Below are 17,676 nucleotides of genomic sequence, written 5' to 3'. Positions count from 1 at the left end.
GCTAGTACCACGGCAAATAGCAGATACAATTATCCATATAACGTTGTAAACAAAACGAGCAAAAAAGAAAAAAAAAAAAATTAAATGAGAGAAGAGGCTCCCCGGCGACATATGTCCCAACTTTAGCCGTCTAAGGATGAAAGCACGGAGATATAACTATAGAGTCGTGGTGCTCGGTGTGTTACCCAAAGTTTCACTCTGCTGGAGTCGATGTGTGTTGTTTCTTCAGAAAGTCTGTAGCTTCCTTAGGTGAAGCAAGATGTCTTTTTGCGCCGTCTTTGTCTTTGATGAAGAGTCTCGCTGGGTACCATAAGGATGGTTTATATCCCTGCTGGTAGAGGGATCCCATAACATCTCGGTAGCGGGAGCGTTGTTCCAACACTTCGGGGCAGTAGTCCTCGAAGATTAGCACAGGTTTCCCCCTGTAGGTCAGCGAACCTCTCCTCTTCCGAGCCTCCCGAATAATAATCTCCTTGGTTCTGAAGCGGTGTAGGCAGGCGATCACCGCCCGGGGCCTGGAGCCAGGGGCTGGTCTGGCCGTCAGCGCCCTGTGGCAGCGATCAAGTTCGGGTGGTGTAGCAAGCACTTCCTTGCCCAGAATTTCCACCAGCACCTCGGCAAAAAAATCATTGGGTCGGTCGCTTTGGATAGACTCGTCTAGCCCTATTATGCGTATGTTTGACCGACGGCCACGCGACTCAACATCGATAAGCTTGTTCTTCAGTTTGGCGTTGCTCTCCTCCAGAGTCAAACACCTAGCCTCTAAGCTCACCATCCTATCGGACCATGTATTAAGTCCATCCTCCAAGGATGTCAGACGCTTGGCATGGTCAGCCACGGATAACTGGAGGTTATCTAGTTTGGAGTCGGCCGAGGCGGCGGAGACTCTGAATTCGAGCGTGAGGTTCTGAATTAGTATGGCAATGCTCGTCAAATCCGTCGGCTCGTCGTTTGTGAATGGTAGATCCGCGTCCCTAGTGTCCTTGTTCTTTGGCCATTTCGATGCCATTATGCCTGTCACAGCCAAAAATTCATTAGTAGCAAAATATCAGAAGAAAGAAAGTAAAAAAAAAAAAATAATAATAAAGTATCAATGAGGCTTTTTAGCATAGGTTTGTAAAGTTGGGGAGTTGCAGCGTGGAGAAACACGTCTACCACATCCTATACCGGAAGCCAACCCAGAACCTTCTCTCGTAATACTTTTATTCTGTACATTATTGTTTAAGCATTTTTGGTTGAAATAAAATTATACGTAATTATTTTACGATTAATTGCGAATTGTTTCATGCTGAGCTATAGATTGTGGATGAACACACACAGAAAGGTACACCATGCCAATGTTCATGCTTTATTTGTTTTAAACGAGACGATTTAGAAATGTATCCATTGGAAATACATTGCAATTTCAAGCAAGGTGGGCCGTGCGGCCCGTGCCAGAAACAGCAGTGACGTAACCACTACACCTCCCTATAGACCAGGAAGTAACCACGACACCTCCCTATAGACCAGGACGTAACCACTACACCTCCCTATAGACCAGGAAGTAACCACTACACCTCCCTATAGACCAGGAAGTAACCACTACACCTCCCTATTGCCTGTTATGTGTTTTTTGGTGAGATACCCCTCCTGGTAGGGCTCCGTCTTCAACTCAGGTCTGTAGAACATATCATTGTGCCATTTTGTCAAATTCCCAGTAGGGATGTCCGATATATCGGTATCGGTTGATATCGGTATCGGAAATTAAGAGTTGGACAATATCGGTATCGGTAAAAAAGCCAATATCGAACATCCCTAATTCCCAGTGTACTATTAGTGAGTTGACTGCTTCGTGTTCCAAGGAAGTGCCTTATCTTAACTTGTGTTGTTGGGTGTAGAGTTCAGTACACCAGTGAGATCACTGTCTCAACTTACTGCTGTGACGGTATCTGTTGGCTGCTGTAAATTCAAAATGTACATTTTGTAACATGTAAATGTACTGATTGTAGTAATGTGACTGTAGACTGGTGTAGTGATTGCACTCAGGGTTAGTCCTACTGGCCCACGTAATTTCCCAGAGGGAAGCATTTCACCCGTGTTACCGGGTTAAAGGTACTTAAAAAGAAATTTGAAAAATAAAGTTTTGTACAGTAGGCTTTGTTTCCCCCACAGCCAGCTGGCTTCCCTATATAGACCTGTTCACTGTATACGTCAGACTCGGTGTGTACATTGCATCAAGTGGGCAAAAGGAATGTAATCCTGGTCAGAACAATGGTGCAGACTACAATATATTCACATTTGTTAGCCATGCTAGCGATCTAAACCATCGATCCATGCCAAAGCTAGATATGTAAAAGGTGAAAGACTCGCACTCACAGCCATGCTGAGTGTCATGGTTTCTCCATAGAGCCCCGTTGTACTTTTTTAGCGCAGCAGCTCGCGCAGGTCCGGGGCAACTTAGTCATGTGACTCAATTGGTATTGCTGATTGGCTCGAACACGGTATGTTTGTAAACGGCGAACAGGTATATATAGTCCATAGCCCTTCTTCCAGCTAGCCTATTCATCTACTGTAGCCAATGTCAAGGGCTGATGGATTTTAAACATGTTTTTAGAATCCAAAGCAAGTCATCAAAGTGAAGCAGGCTATTCTCTGTCCTCGCTCTACAATGATGGAACGAACCGGACAGCTGTCGACTAAACACACCTCAAAACTACTACCTATCATGCTAATATGTCTATACTACTATTCTACTATACTTATACTACTACCCATTATGCTAATATGTCTATACTACAATGCTACTATACTTGTACTACTACCGATACTACTATGTTTACACTACTAACCATTATGCTAATGTCTATGCTACTATACATGTACTACTACCCATTATACTACTATGCACTCAGAGTGTAACACTCAAGTTCAACACTATTTAACGAACAAGACCACTGACCCTTAGCTGCCAGAGTTGTACCCCTCCTGCTGACTTGAGTCGCTTTGGATAAAAGTGTCAGCTAAATGTTATAAAGTAAATTAAATGTATTGCCTATTTTGATAACCTGGTCTGCTTGTTTTTCCGGCTCGCAGTGTTTTAAATAAACTGAACATTTTAGTTTTGACCTGGAAACTGTGTCTCTGCTCCTATTTGTACAAATTAACTTATGTCCTTTGGGTGAAATCCCCCAGGTGCCGTAGTTATGTTTGACTGAGGTTGGGGGTACTATATCCCCCCCAGTCACGTTACACAGAAAAGCTTCACTAGAGTCTAGGGCTGACCCAGATTAGTCGACCAATCGTTCGAAAGGAGCCGTAGTCGACCTCTTAGTCGAATGCAAAAAATATTTTTTTTAATCGTTCTTTCCAAAAGCAAAGAGACCTAGAAGCGTGGCTAGCGCTAATGGCGCGCATACCAGCGAGGCTAACTGCCTAAGAAAACGGGCACAGAGGCACTGAAAGAGGATTTCACCCATCTAATGAACACACTAGACTAGACAAATATCAAGATGTATCCATCAAGAAGCCTTCAGTCGACTCCTTCAGACATTAAGCCCAAATGTAATGATAAAGAAAATAAAAAGATTTTCAATTTCGGCCAATCAAAGTCAACTATCCAAATCCTTAGTCGGGCACAGCCCTACTAGAGTCAAAGATGGACTTTTTATTATGTACAAATTAGGAAAGTGCATTATAACGTGCATATACTATACAAACAGAAACAGATACCGAATATAGTTGGATTTACATATATGTATATGTTCACAAATATAATTATACAGATTTATTGGGCTGATCTCACTGGAATATTAAAAGCCTACTATCCTGTCTTAAGAGTTCTTGAGTATTTTGTGGCTGCAAAAGGTTCGTCACACTGGTAATGTAAACACAAGTAAAACAAATCAATACTCTGATTTAGAATGGGTTATAAGTTCCACATAGCTGGTTTTCTATCTACAGATCAAAGATCAATCCAATCCTGTCTTATCCTATTGCTTTATTTAGTATTTTCTTGGTTAACATGCTTGCATACATCGTTATGCAGTGGAGGTGGGCTTCCCACTCTCCAGGACATTTATAACAAGCGTTGCAGGGCCAAGGCTAAGAGAATAATAATAAGACTAGTCACCGAAACAACTGCCTCTTTGAACTGCTGTCAGGCAAGCGCTACCGGAGTCTCATGGCCAGTACAGAGAGACTCAGAAGGAGCTTCTATCCCCAGGCCATCAGGATGCTCAATGACAATGACACTATGTAACAACAACCCATCATCCTTTCTCCTCTCCGTGTGTTTCCACCCAGGTCCTGCAGGTGTCCTCGTGTTTCTCCAGAAATGCTGTCTGTGCTGTGACCAGCCTGGCCACTTCACTTCTACCAGCCATTTGAAGAGTCACTCACTAGTGTGAGAGGGAATACTAGTGAGAGAGGGAATACTAGTGAGAGAGGGAATACTAGTGAGAGGGAATACTAGTGAGAGAGGGAATACTAGTGAGAGAGGGAATACTAGTGAGAGAGAATACTAGTGAGAGAGGGAATACTAGTGATAAATGGAATACTAGTGAGAGAGGGAATACTAGTGAGAGGGAATACTAGTGAGAGAGGGAATACTAGTGAATCATAGTCGACCATCCAAATCCTTAGTCGGGGACATCCCTAAATACTAGTGAGAGAGGGAATACTAGTGAGAGAGGGAATACTAGTGACTGGGAATACTAGTGAGAGAGGGAATACTAGTGAGGGAATACTAGTGAGAGGGAATACTAGTGAGAGAGGGAATACTAGTGAGAGGGAATACTAGTGAGAGAGGGAATACTAGTGAGAGAGGGAATACCAGTGTGAGAGGGAATACTAGTGAGAGGGAATACTAGTGAGAGAGGGAATACTAGTGAGAGAGGGAATACTAGTGTGAGAGGGAATACTAGTGAGAGGGAATACTAGTGAGAGAGGGAATACTAGTGAGAGAGGGAATACTAGTGAGAGAGGGAATACTAGTGAGAGGGAATACTAGTGAGAGAGGGAATACTAGTGAGAGAGGGAATACCAGTGTGAGAGGGAATACTAGTGAGAGGGAATACTAGTGAGAGAGGGAATACTAGTGAGAGAGGGAATACTAGTGAGAGAGGGAATACTAGTGAGAGAAGGAATACTAGTGAGAGCGGGAATACATTTACATTTAGTCATTTAGCTGACGCTTTTATCCAAAGCGACTTACAAGTTCTGTACGACAAGCCATCAGGAAGGGCACAACTCTATCAGCTGAGTAACAATGTTCATCAAAGTGTTGAGTGCTACAGTGTAGGTTAGTTTATTAGGACAAGTGCATGACAGTATGGTTAGTTAGGGTTAGATAATATTTTTTTTTTATTTTTTTTTTCAGATAATGGTTGAAGAAGTGCGTCTTTAGTCGACGGCGAAAGATTGGACGTGTTTCGGCTGTCCTAACTGGGGTGGGTAGTTCATTCCACCATTGTGGGGCAAGGATTGAGAATAGGCGACTTCTCTTTGATGACCCTCCCGGAGCTTGGATAGGAGTAGGTCTGAGGCGGCCAGAAGATGCAGAGCGTAGGGGTCTGTAGAGGGTGTGTAGTTAGAGACCATTGACCGGAGGTAGGCGGGAGCAGTTCCCTTTGCCGCACGGTATGCTAGGTCGAGGGCCTTGAAGCGGATTCGTGCAGCAATGGGGAGCCAGTGCAGGTCCCTAAGAAGTGGGGTGACATGGGCCGACTTCGGTAGGTTTGAGATCAGGCGGGCCGCTGCGTTCTGAATGAGTTGAAGAGGCTTAGTGGCATTGGCCGGGAGGCCAGCGAGCAGTGCGTTGCAGTAGTCGAGGTGGGAGATGACTGTTGATTGGACGAGGAGTTGGGTGGCTTCTTTTGTCAGGAAGGGGCGGATCCTTCTGACATTTACATTTACATTTACATTTAGTCATTTAGCTGACGCTTTTATCCAAAGCGACTTACAAGTTCTGTACGACAAGCCATCAGGAAGAGCACAACTCTATCAGCTGAGTAACAATGTTCATCAAAGTGTTGAGTGCTACAGTGTAGGTTAGTTTATTAGGACAAGTGCATGACAGTATGGTTAGTTAGGGTTAGTTTTTTTTTTTTTTTTTTTTTTTTAATTCAGATAACGTTGCTCAGGAGGAATCGGCAGGTTCTGGTTGTCGCTGCGATGTGAGCAGAGAAGTTCAACTGGTCGTCGAGGACAACACCAAGGTTCTTGGCGGTCGGGGACGCGGTCACAGCTGCATTCTCGACTGTGATGGAAAGGTCGGTCAGGGGGGAGGATTTGGCCGGCAGGTGGAGCAATTCTGTTTTGCTTAGGTTCAGTTTGAGGTGGTTGGTCGTCATCCAGGCAGAGATGTCGGACAGACAGGCCGAGATCCGCTCAGAGACGTGGATATCTGAGGGAGGGAAGGAGAGGAAGAGTTGAGTATCGTCGGCATAACAGTGGTAGGAGAAGCCATGAGACGTGATAATGTTACCCAGTGATTTAGTGTAGAGGGAGAAGAGAAGGGGTCCTAAAACCGAGCCCTGGGGGACACCCGTCCGCAGGGGGCGGGTGGCCGACAGGGTCCCTCTCCATGACACTTGGTAGGAGCGGTCATTGAGGTATGATGACAACCATGTCAGCGCAGAGCCAGCCACTCCCATTCCTGCGAGGGCCGCGAGGAGGATCTGGTGGTTGACTGTGTCGAAGGCTGCAGATAGATCTAGGAGAATCAGGACAGAGGAGAGGCCTTTCGCTTTTGCTAAGTGAAGTGCCTCTGTGACCGCAATGAGGGCTGTCTCTGTGGAGTGACCAGTCCTGAAGCCTGACTGATTAGGGTCTAGGAGGTCATTCTGTAAGAGATAAGCAGTAAGTTGGTTGGATACAGCACGTTCAAGTGTTTTAGAAAGGAAGGAGAGGGAATACTAGTGAGAGAGGGAATACTAGTGTGAGAGGAAATACTAGTGAGAGAGGGAATACTAGTGAGAGGGAATACTAGTGAGAGAGGGAATACTAGTGAGAGAGGGAATACTAGTGAGAGGGAATACTAGTGAGAGAGGGAATACTAGTGAGAGGGAATACTAGTGAGAGAGGGAATACTAGTGAGAGAGGGAATACTAGTGAGAGGGAATACTAGTGAGAGAGGGAATACTAGTGAGAGAGGGAATACTAGTGAGAGAGGGAATACTAGTGAGAGGGAATACTAGTGAGAGGGAATACTAGTGAGAGGGAATACTAGTGAGAGAGGGAATACTAGTGAGAGGGAATACTAGTGAGAGGGAATACTAGTGAGAGAGGGAATACTAGTGAGAGGGAATAAGATAAGATATTCCTTTATTGATCCCCCTGGGGAAATTCGGTATCATAGCAGCATGGGGGAGGGGGGAGGGGAGGTACAGGTAGTAGAAGACATACAGGTACAGGTCAGAATTATAGTACAGTGGAGAAGTACAAATTAAAATTGAATAAAAAGGCAGTGTAAACAATATACAATATAATTAACTCTGTGCACATGGGCAACAAGGTGCAAGATGAGGGTATGTATGCCCTCTCAGTTATTTTGCCCTACAATAAATATAGTTACAATATATAATCTAATAATCTAAATCTAATCTAATATATAGTCTAAAGAAACTAAATGCTAGAATGCTAAATGCTAAATATATACAATATATAATCTAATAATCCAATAGTCTAAATTGAATCTAATATATAATCTAAAAATGCTAAATGCTAAATATATGCAATATATACTAGAATACTAGTGAGAGAGGAACTACTAGTGAGAGGGAATACTAGTGAGAGAGGGAATAGTAGTGGGAGAGGGAATACTAGTGAGAGAGAAAACTAGTGAGAGAGGGAATACTAGTGAGAGAGGGAATACTAGTGAGAGAGAATACTAGTGAGAGAGGGAATACTAGTGAGAGAGAAAACTAGTGAGAGGGAATACTAGTGAGAGGGAATACTAGTGAGAGAGGGAATACTAGTGGGAGAGGGAATACTAGTGAGAGGGAATACTAGTGAGAGAGGGAATACTAGTGAGAGGGAATACTAGTGAGAGGGAAAACTAGTGAGAGGGAATACTAGTGAGAGAGAAAACTAGTGAGAGAGGGAATACTAGTGAGAGAGAAAACTAGTGAGAGAGGGAATACTAGTGAGAGGGAATACTAGTGAGAGAGGGAATACTAGTGAGAGAGGGAATACTAGAGGGAGAGGGAATACTAGTGAGAGGGAATACTAGTGAGAGAGGGAATACTAGTGAGAGGGAATACTAGTGAGAGGGAATACTAGTGAGAGAGAAAACTAGTGAGAGAGGGAATACTAGTGAGAGGGAATACTAGTGGGAGAGGGAATACTAGTGGGAATACTAGTGGGAGAGGGAATACTAGTGGGAATACTAGCCTGCCTCCTATCCTGCCTGCCTGCCTCCTATCCTGCCTGCCTCCTATCCTGCCTGCCTGCCTCCTATCCTGCCTGCCTCCTATCCTGCCTGCCTGCTATCCTGCCTGACTCATATCCTGCCTGCCTGCTATCCTGCCTGCCTGCTATACTGCTTGCCTGCTATCCTGCCTGACTCATATCCTGCCTGCCTCCTATCCTGCCTGCCTGGTATCCTGCCTGCCTGCTATCCTGCCTGCCTGATATCCTGCCTGCCTCCTATCCTGCCTGCCTGGTATCCTGCCTGCCTGCTATCCTGCCTGCCTGATATCCTGCCTGCCTCCTATCCTGCCTGCCTCCTATCCTGCCTCCCTGCCCGCTATCCTGCCTGCCTGCTATTCTGCCTGCCCGTTATCCTGCTATCCTGCCTGCCTGCTATCCTGCCTGCCTGCTATCCTGCCTCCCTGCCCGCTATCCTGCCTGCCTGCCTGCCTGCTATCCTGCCTGCCTGCCCGCTATCCTGCCTGCCTGCCCGCCTGCTATCCTGCCTGTCTGGTCATCATTAAATACACCACTGTTACTTGTCCCCTCAGCCTCCCGTGTCTCCTGTCTGTCTGCACTCGGGGCCCACATATCCAGATCCCAGACTGGTTCTTACATGTCTAGCTTATTGCTGTGCTGAAGCTATTTAATAAATATATTTAGAATGTTGTGCTTTCATGGATTTATTCAGCTTTTATTCCCATTCAAAGGTTCTACTGAGTAGATACTGTATACTATACACCAATTGATCCCTGCTATTGATAAGGCATTGGCCTGTGTGCCACAGTTGAAGTCAATTCAGAATTGACTTGTGTCTTTCAAGACATTTAACGCGACATTCTAATACAGTAAGTCACTTCAACTTCCTCAAATCACTTTTCACTCTCCTTCCTTCAATTCAATTCCAAACCGAGCTCCTCCGGATGTTTGATTTCCAAATTCACAATTCAAGTTCAAATTCACCACATAAAATGTTTACTCAAATTCGGGAATTGACCTCAACTGTGTTGGTGTGGTAGAATTCCCAGATATCCCATTAAGGAGGTATCAAGGTCCAGGCTTGGGGGGAGGGGGAAAAAAGCGGTTTCTTCTTCTCAAAACCGTTTGACGGCGTGCGGCGGGATGACGGTGATCAGCGTGCGTCCGTCCAGCGGAGCGAACAGCGGGTACAGCTTCTCCCTGAAGGTGCCGGTGAAGGTGTAGAGGTGGGACTGGGTGTCGGCATTGTAGAAGGACACCTGGCCCTCTTCGTAATCCAGGTAGACGCCCATGCGACGTGGCACCAGCTCCAAGGGCAGCGCCATCTCGGGCTTGGTGCAGGCGTAGAACTGGTGCGTGCTGCGCCACAGGGCCCAGTAGCCCGTCTGCGGGGTCATGGCGAAGCGGCCGTGCCGCTTGGAGCCAGCGGTGGTCAGCCCCACGCGCCAGTAACCCTTGTTGGCTATGTCCACCTCCCAGTAGTGGCGGCCGCTGCCGTAGCCCTCCCAGCCCAGCACGCAGGGCCAGCCGTCGAAGCGCTGGGGGCTGTAGGGCAGGGTGGACTCGGAGAGAGACTCCTGGACCTTGCGCTGGTCGTCGGACAGCAGCAGCCACGGGTGGTTGGTCATGGGGTCGAGGGTCACGTCAGCTGTTGGGATAGCGGGAGAGAGAGACTGTGGTTTTCACGTGTGATTTAAGCTGACGATAGATTTAAACTCTTTGTTTTGTGCTATATGGACAGGTGAAAAGGCCAGGATGAGACCGTTTCTTTTCTTACCTGCTGCACTGCAAATCCAACTCCACACTAGAAGATAGAAAAAGACATTCAATATCATTGCATTCTGAGGCAGGGGTGTGCACAGACAATTCGGGAGGCTGGGGCTCAAGCTACAAAAAGGGCACTTAACCCACCAACACCCAGTGTTCATATTTGCCCTTTTGCACTTGGGGAAAAAGGTCAGGGGCTCAAGCCCCCCCTTCGGCCCTATCTGTGCATGCCACTGTAAATCTGAGGACATAGTGTGTGTGTATTTCGTAACGCCATTTCTTATTTGAAAGTGTCCATTATTCTCTCTTTCTTTGTGTTTGACTCTTTTAATTTTGGATTTTTAGAGTGTTTGTTACTTAATTCTTTCTTTTGTAAGATTTCTGGAAATATAGGTATATGTACGGTATGGTATGTATGTTTTTGTTTTGTTCTATGTGGACCCCAAGAAGAATAGCTGTTGCCTAGGTGACAGCTAACAATAAACAATAAATAAACATTCTGGCTCAGGCTGAGCACAAGTCTCGTGAGCGAAGACAATGTTTTCTTGTTACACATACAAAAAAAACGGAAATGCCAACCTGAGTTGGGGATGTATCTTGGAATTCCCGCTTTCCAGGTGCGCTGCTTTGCCAACAACCACAGCTGTGGAATCATAGTCTGAGAGAGGAAAGAGCCGGGGGACAAATATAATAATAATAAATTGAATTTGTATTGCACTTTTTGTTCGCTGGGATCCGAAAGTGCTACAGGGTTAAAACATAGTTAAAAAAGAAAATAATTATTAGTAAAAAAAAAAAAGATAACAATAGAACATAGTTAAAAACATCTAAAAATCTAAAACAGCAGCACAAGAAAAGAAAAAATAATATCACAAGAAAAAAAAACACAGGAAGGGTTTGTAGCTATGTGATAACTATGATAACAACAACCTCCTCAAACCTACTTGTATTTCCCAAGCTACAGTGAGGATGGGCACGTGGTGATGCAAGGCCTAGTGACTAGTTACTTCCTGGACAAATTGGAGAGACTGTATTGAAGATGGCTGCCCCCGTGTTTGATCCCTCAGTCCTCCTAATCAACCGCCGCGATGCAAAGTGTCCAACAGCCACTTATGTCGTTAGCTAGTGTGGCAATTCCAGGTGTAGGGGTTGCAGAAGAAAACAACAGACAGACGAGTTGTGTTTCCCAAAATAATACTTTCTCTTTATTTTCTAATCAAACAAAACATTTCACGATTCTCCACACTCTCGCCGACTTCCACTTAGACTGTCTGCCGGGGCGGCTTCTCTCCGCTTACCGGTCTGTCTCCTCACCCCTGATATGAGAGAGTGAGCATGTGTCCTTGGCCCCTATTTGCTCACTCTCCTCAACACGCGCATCGCATCGTGATTCGCTAGCTGGTCTTGATGGCCTTCTAGCGGCAGTTGCGCCTGGAAGCGGAGGCCCAAATATGGGCAGCGCCTAGCCATTGGGCCGTTACGTAGCGCCCTTCAATCACCAAGCCCAGGCTAAAAGAAAAGTGTATGTTAGACACTTTGCATTGAGGGTGTAGATTACGAGGACTGGGTGACACATGTCCATCCATGTATATTGAACCCATTCCAGTCTTAGATCTTTTATCATGAGAAGATAACACCGTGCCACGCTGATGCCACGAGGTCTATTATGTCGTAAAGGACTCGCAATATACAGCCATATGGACAGGCAATATGATTTTACAACCATGCGAGAGGCAGTAGTTTAGAGAAGACTTTACAGTCAAACTGAAAGCAGGACCCTATGAGCTAAATCACCGGATGATGTGTGGGCTTTTTGTTTCTCTATTTTCATTTTATTAAGGCGAGACACCCCAGGTGAATAGGCAAATGTACTTTTTTTTGTTGATTTTGAGATTTTGTTATATTTTGCTTCCTAAACATGTTTTCTATGAAACTAGTGACAATAAAATGTCAATAACACACATTTAGTTGTTTATTTTACTTCATTTTGCCTTATTGCATCCATAAATGTGCACATATTTAATGGGGAAGTGCCTCATTTGCATATATAAACATACAATTCTGAAAACTTGCAATATATTTTTTCTTAGTTTATATGTACATAACAAACTGGGAAAGTTTCATAGTGATATCTATTCAAATATTTGTTTGCCTATTAGGGGGTACTACACTGTTTACACTGTTACTACACTGTTTGTACTGTGTGTAGTTATGTTCAGTTCAATAACATCATTATTATTATTATTATTATTATTCAGTTATCAGGCATGTGTTTAGGTTGTCAAGTACTAATGGTTTGATTAGGTATTGTGTTTGTAAATAGCTGTTTACAAATTATAAATTGCTGTTTTCACGCAAGGGTAGACATGTACCATTCCATAGCACCTACACACACCATACTTTCCACATTTCTTCCTATATATACCCTGCATCTTTTTACAGAGGGGTTTGTTGATATATCATTCATATCCTGATTTATAGTACATTTAGACCAAAAAACATGGCGAAAATAGAATTTTTATGACTGTAGTCAGCATTTCCTGATTCATGGGATGATAAAAAGACATATCCACAATCCCTTCTGTAAAAAGTTCACTGTGTTATGTGTCAACATAATGAAACCATTTAAAAAAATCTGGCATCATCCAATGTTGGTATTTATACCCAAACGTCATATGCAAATTAGTGCATATTTAATGAGGTAATGCCTATTTTGTAGGGGTGGGAATCACCAGAGGCCTCACGATACGATACTATCACGATACTTGAGTCACAATACGATAGTATTGCGATACTAAATATATTGCGATATGCTGCGTATTGCGATATTAATATTGCGATTTATTACCTTTTTTCAACTGCAAAGTAAAACTGTCAACCTGTTTTATCTAATAAAATAAAGTTCAGTCTGTTCATCTCACTTCAATCATTTTTATTGCAGAACATGCAATTTTCTCAAGCAGACAGATGTAAACACTGTAATCTGTGTTGCATGTACCTGACAAACTGAACTGTTTGTATTACAGTCATATTCCAACATAACTGAATGCACATGTGTGCATGGACTACTGTACTATTACAGGTATTGAAATGAACAATGCAACTTCCTTATACAAAAAAATTATATTTCTTTTTATAAATAATTAAATATCGATACTTGGCATCCCTGTATCGATACAGTATCGCCACGCAAAGTATCGCGATACTACTACGTATCGATATTTTCCCCCACCCCTACTATTTTGCATATATAAACATAAGATCTCAGAAAACTTGCAATACATTTTTTCTAAGTTATTATGTACATAACAAACTGGGAAAGTTTCATAGTGATATCTATTCAAATATTTGTTTTGCCTATTCACCTGGGGTGTCTCACCTTAAAACAAGACACAATTGGATAGTCTTATAATCGGTGCTGGAAATGTTGCTTCGTTTGATTCTGAATTCCATACTTGCGTTACACTAATACACAAATATGGTAATATGATTAAGTTCATTTAGATGAACCACAATACATTTGAATGGTTTCATTCCATAACATTATAGCGTTGATTTTAGAAATAAATTGTTACCTAATACAGATCATTACTAAATGTACTATTTTGTAAGCAAAGGTCTTTGCCAAAATATATAATGATACTCCTTGATGAATTCTAATGCCATACTGGAAATAATTTTTATTTCATGCTGAATCTTTTTTTTAGATCTCATTTCATATTCTCTCACTTTTGCACAAAACCAATTCTTCAAACTCCTATCAACTGTGAATCTGGAGGTGATTGATTTGTTGAGCTATCCATGAAAGTTATCAGGGAGGAGACCGGTTATTATGGATGAGACAGGCTTATCAGTCCTGGTCAGGTCTTCTTCTTGTTCACGCTATCATTTCACGCCCGTTCCAAAGATCACGTCTATTGTACGTGTCATCTTTTGGGATTAGTGTCACACAGCTCACGTCAAGTGATTTGATAACTCTGGCTGGGTGTAGGGTTGCTGGTTCCCCCGCTCTATACTGTATGTACCACTACGCTTTGCTCACTTCATATCACAAATTAACAAAATGAAGTGATTTTGTTTGTAGATGAAGACTTCTGAAGATTTAGTTTGAAGGTGTACTTGGTTATGTATCTCAGGACTAATGATTAACTAAAAAAAATTGTAAGTGTATTGTAAGGGGTAGGACCCGATAAGCATCTTGCTTCTTCCTATTCCTTTTCAGACAATTATTATTTTTAAATTATAATTATATATATTTAAAAAAAATTATTGAATTGTTTATCTATTTATTTTCTATTTTATTTATATTGTTCGAAATAAAGTATTCATTCATCATCATCATCATCATCATCATCATCATCATCATCATCATCATCATCATCATCATCATCATCATCATCATCATCAACATAGATTGAACTTGAAAAAGAAAGGTTGAGATCCAAGGCAATTTTTTAAAAAGCCTTTATTTATTGGCTTACATTATTTAGAAAAATATTTTTAAAAAAACCGACATGTTTCGGCCTACATGGCCTTCTTCAGGGTGTTGTAGATTGAACTTGACTTTAGATCTCCTGGGCGACAGTACGTCATGTTATTTAATTTTACTTACTCAGAAGAATTTTATATCACCTAAGCGTTAAATCTGAGCCACTTATTTGTCAAACACTTTTACCTCAAAGTTGTTGAAATGGTCCAACTTCTAAAAATTTTAACTGAGAGTCACGTTTTGAGAAGCTGGATCATTTCAACTATTTGGGGGTGAGCGTTGTGGCCCGGTTTTGGTAAAGTAAAATATATAAAGTGTTTCTGAGTAAGTCAAATAAATACTGTCACAATCAAAAGTTTGTTTCAGTCTATGTTTGTTATGTCCTGTTATGCTACGTGTAGGTTGTGACACACTAGCAGTTACACTGTAGGCTACTGTGCCTTTAAGAGAGGGGCGTGGGTAGCGCTCCAGGAAGGGTTGTGTAACGTAAACGTCAGTAGAATAAAGTTATGAAACTACACGGTTGTGTGTTCATTGTCTCAACATAACAATGTTCATTTGCCCGGCTGTGATATGAAGCAGCAGTACATATACAGCTGTGATATGAAGCTAGCAGCAATACATATACAGCTGTGATATGAAGCAAGCAGTACATATACAGCTGTGATATGAAGCTAGCAGCAATACATATACAGCTGTGATATGAAGCAAGCAGTGGTACATATACAGCTGTGAGATGAAGCAAGCAGTGGTACATATACAGCCGGAAACCAGCCAGGTGTAGGGGGTCACAACAGTACACAGTATGTTCTGTACATTGGAGGTCTAGGAGAGTTTACATAACATACAGGTTGCCTAACTCCCTTGATTAACCCATATCTGTCTTCCCTCTGAACGTGTTTTAGTATGTGTGCTACTCTTATATACAGCGTTTGTCTGATTCAAGCGCACAGTTAACTTAGGATGGCCATCGCTCACACTGGCTTTGTTGTTTTGAGACTGTGAAGAGACTTAACCATGAGGGAAAGCTACGGCCCTTGCTAACATGACGTGTGCGTGTGTTTTTTTTTTTTTTTTTTTTACTTTGACCAGTCACCTGGTTCTTTTAGCGTTTATCGCTTTTTCTTCGCATTCATACTTGGTCAAGTTTGACCGACAGAAGCAGGCTGAAAGGGTTCAGATGGGGGGAAAGACACTCTGGGAAAGGCACGGCTGCCGTCCGGGATTCGAACGCGCTCAGCCCCAGATCCGTGACGAGCGCGGTTGTCCACAGCGCTGAAATAGCACTCGCGGTACGTGGTGAGCTACTGGAGCTCCCCGTGTGTGTGATTCTTGGGTTATTGGGTTAGTGTTAGGGTTCAATTAAAAAACTATGTTAAAATTAAAGCTATGTCAATGTCAATGCTATGTCCACAACTTTGGCCCAAGTCAACACATGTGTGTACATACGTGTGCATGGATGTTAGGGAACTCATCTGTATAGTAGAAGAAACATTGAATTTGATATCCAATGACATAAGAGAAATGGGTTGATAGTCTCGATGATTAATCAAGTTAACATTTAAGTTAATTAAATGTGCCTACGTTGATGATTGTGGGTGGGTGGGTGTGTGTGTGTGTGTGTGTGTGTGTGTGTGTGTGTGCGTGCGTGCGTGCGTGCGTGTGTGTGTCTCACCTTGTTGTCCTCTTTAAGGAGGGACCAGGTGATGAACTCCAACAGAGGCATCAGGTTGACCAGCTTCTTCTTCTTTAGTCCCAGGACTCGCAGCAACTTTCCCAGCTCCTCACTCTGCACACCACAGCACGTCTACATGCACGCACACACACACACACGCACACGCACACACACACGCACACACACGCACGCACACACACACACAGAAATTATTTAACTATTTAAAGAGAACCACAATTGACGTTGTGGACCATCCACAAATAAAGGTCCTTGAAAATAATATGTTTAGATTAGATTAGCACAAATACAGTACAATGTAAATAAGTTAAAATGCAAATGTAACAGTAAAGTGCAATAGTAATATACAATGTACAGGTGATTAAACTGGGTATAAAAAACAGCATAGCTGGTAAGAGTAGGTAAGGGATATGTACAGATACTGTATGTAAAAAGGATTATATGCATTTATTATACATGGTATAGCTATATGGTCTGAAAAAACAACAACCTGGACTTTAGTTGAAGTAGTAATTCTGGGTCTGCTCTGAGCCCTCACCTCAGACGTTTCCTGGAGCTCCCTTGCCCACTCCATGATCCTCAGTTGGTCTTTCTCACTGGCCACCACCTCTCCATTCTCTTTCTCCCCCTCCTCCTCATCTTCTTCTTCAATCTTCTCTGTCACCCAGGGGGTCGCTTTCAGTAGCTGTAGAGGACACAGGTGAATTTAGAGTTTAATATGACTGTTCCTATTGATTTCGCCAAAAACGCTGGAACACGTCTTTCCCCGCCATGCTCATTCTGCCAAAGACGCTGGACCACGTCTTTGATATCAATATTTCAAAAATCTGTGATCGAAATCATATTTCTCCCCCGGAGACCTGAGATCTACTGTTGAGCCCCTCTCAACTCTCCAACGGTTCAAGAGAGCCATCTGGTGGCCGATCGGCGGATCGCCCAAACAGGAAGTGATGCGCCTGAAGTGGTGCTCGCCCATATTTCGTCCGGGCACTCGCTATCGTTAGCGGGACTCCATCTTGATACACTGGACATCGATCGGTTGCAAATAACTCGGTAAACAACATGATTTGGACGTATATACTATTATACAACCTGGAAATGGATCGGATATTTCTACATCCCATAATAGGACAATTTCTGTTCCACGCTCATCGCCCAACGGCGCGAGGAAGCTACGGTAAGATTCAGTGTTATTTTTCAATGTGTTCGATACTAACTGCTCTAATGATCATATCACCCACACTAGATGAATCATATAACGTTGGCCACGGAATTATAAACGACCCCCCCCCCATCCGGTCATCATCAGATCATACTTAGTAACTTCTAGAAGCACGTCCATTTGAAATTTTTTATCTCG

At 43.1% G+C, this 17,676-nt stretch overlaps 1 protein-coding gene across 1 annotated transcript in view; it reads right to left on the bottom strand.

The window, feature by feature from the left end:
• Positions 1 to 9,482: 9,482 nt before the first annotated feature.
• The window catches only part of LOC311226718 (uncharacterized protein), a gene marked incomplete at both ends in the record, with an annotated part of 32,008 nt that continues 23,814 nt past the window's right edge, over positions 9,483 to 17,676 (bottom strand). Inside the window, 5 exons of the mRNA XM_084312130.1 lie at positions 9,483 to 10,015; positions 10,145 to 10,171; positions 10,714 to 10,792; positions 16,299 to 16,430; positions 16,855 to 17,001. Coding sequence (XP_084168256.1) covers positions 9,483 to 10,015; positions 10,145 to 10,171; positions 10,714 to 10,792; positions 16,299 to 16,430; positions 16,855 to 17,001 — 918 coding nt within the window. The remainder of the gene's footprint in view (positions 10,016 to 10,144; positions 10,172 to 10,713; positions 10,793 to 16,298; positions 16,431 to 16,854; positions 17,002 to 17,676) is intronic.

The sequence above is a fragment of the Notolepis coatsorum genome (genome assembly GCF_963971535.1).
Source record: "Notolepis coatsorum genome assembly, chromosome: 4".
Lineage (NCBI taxonomy): Eukaryota > Metazoa > Chordata > Actinopteri > Aulopiformes > Paralepididae > Notolepis > Notolepis coatsorum.
This window is presented reverse-complemented; position numbering and strand designations above follow the sequence as displayed.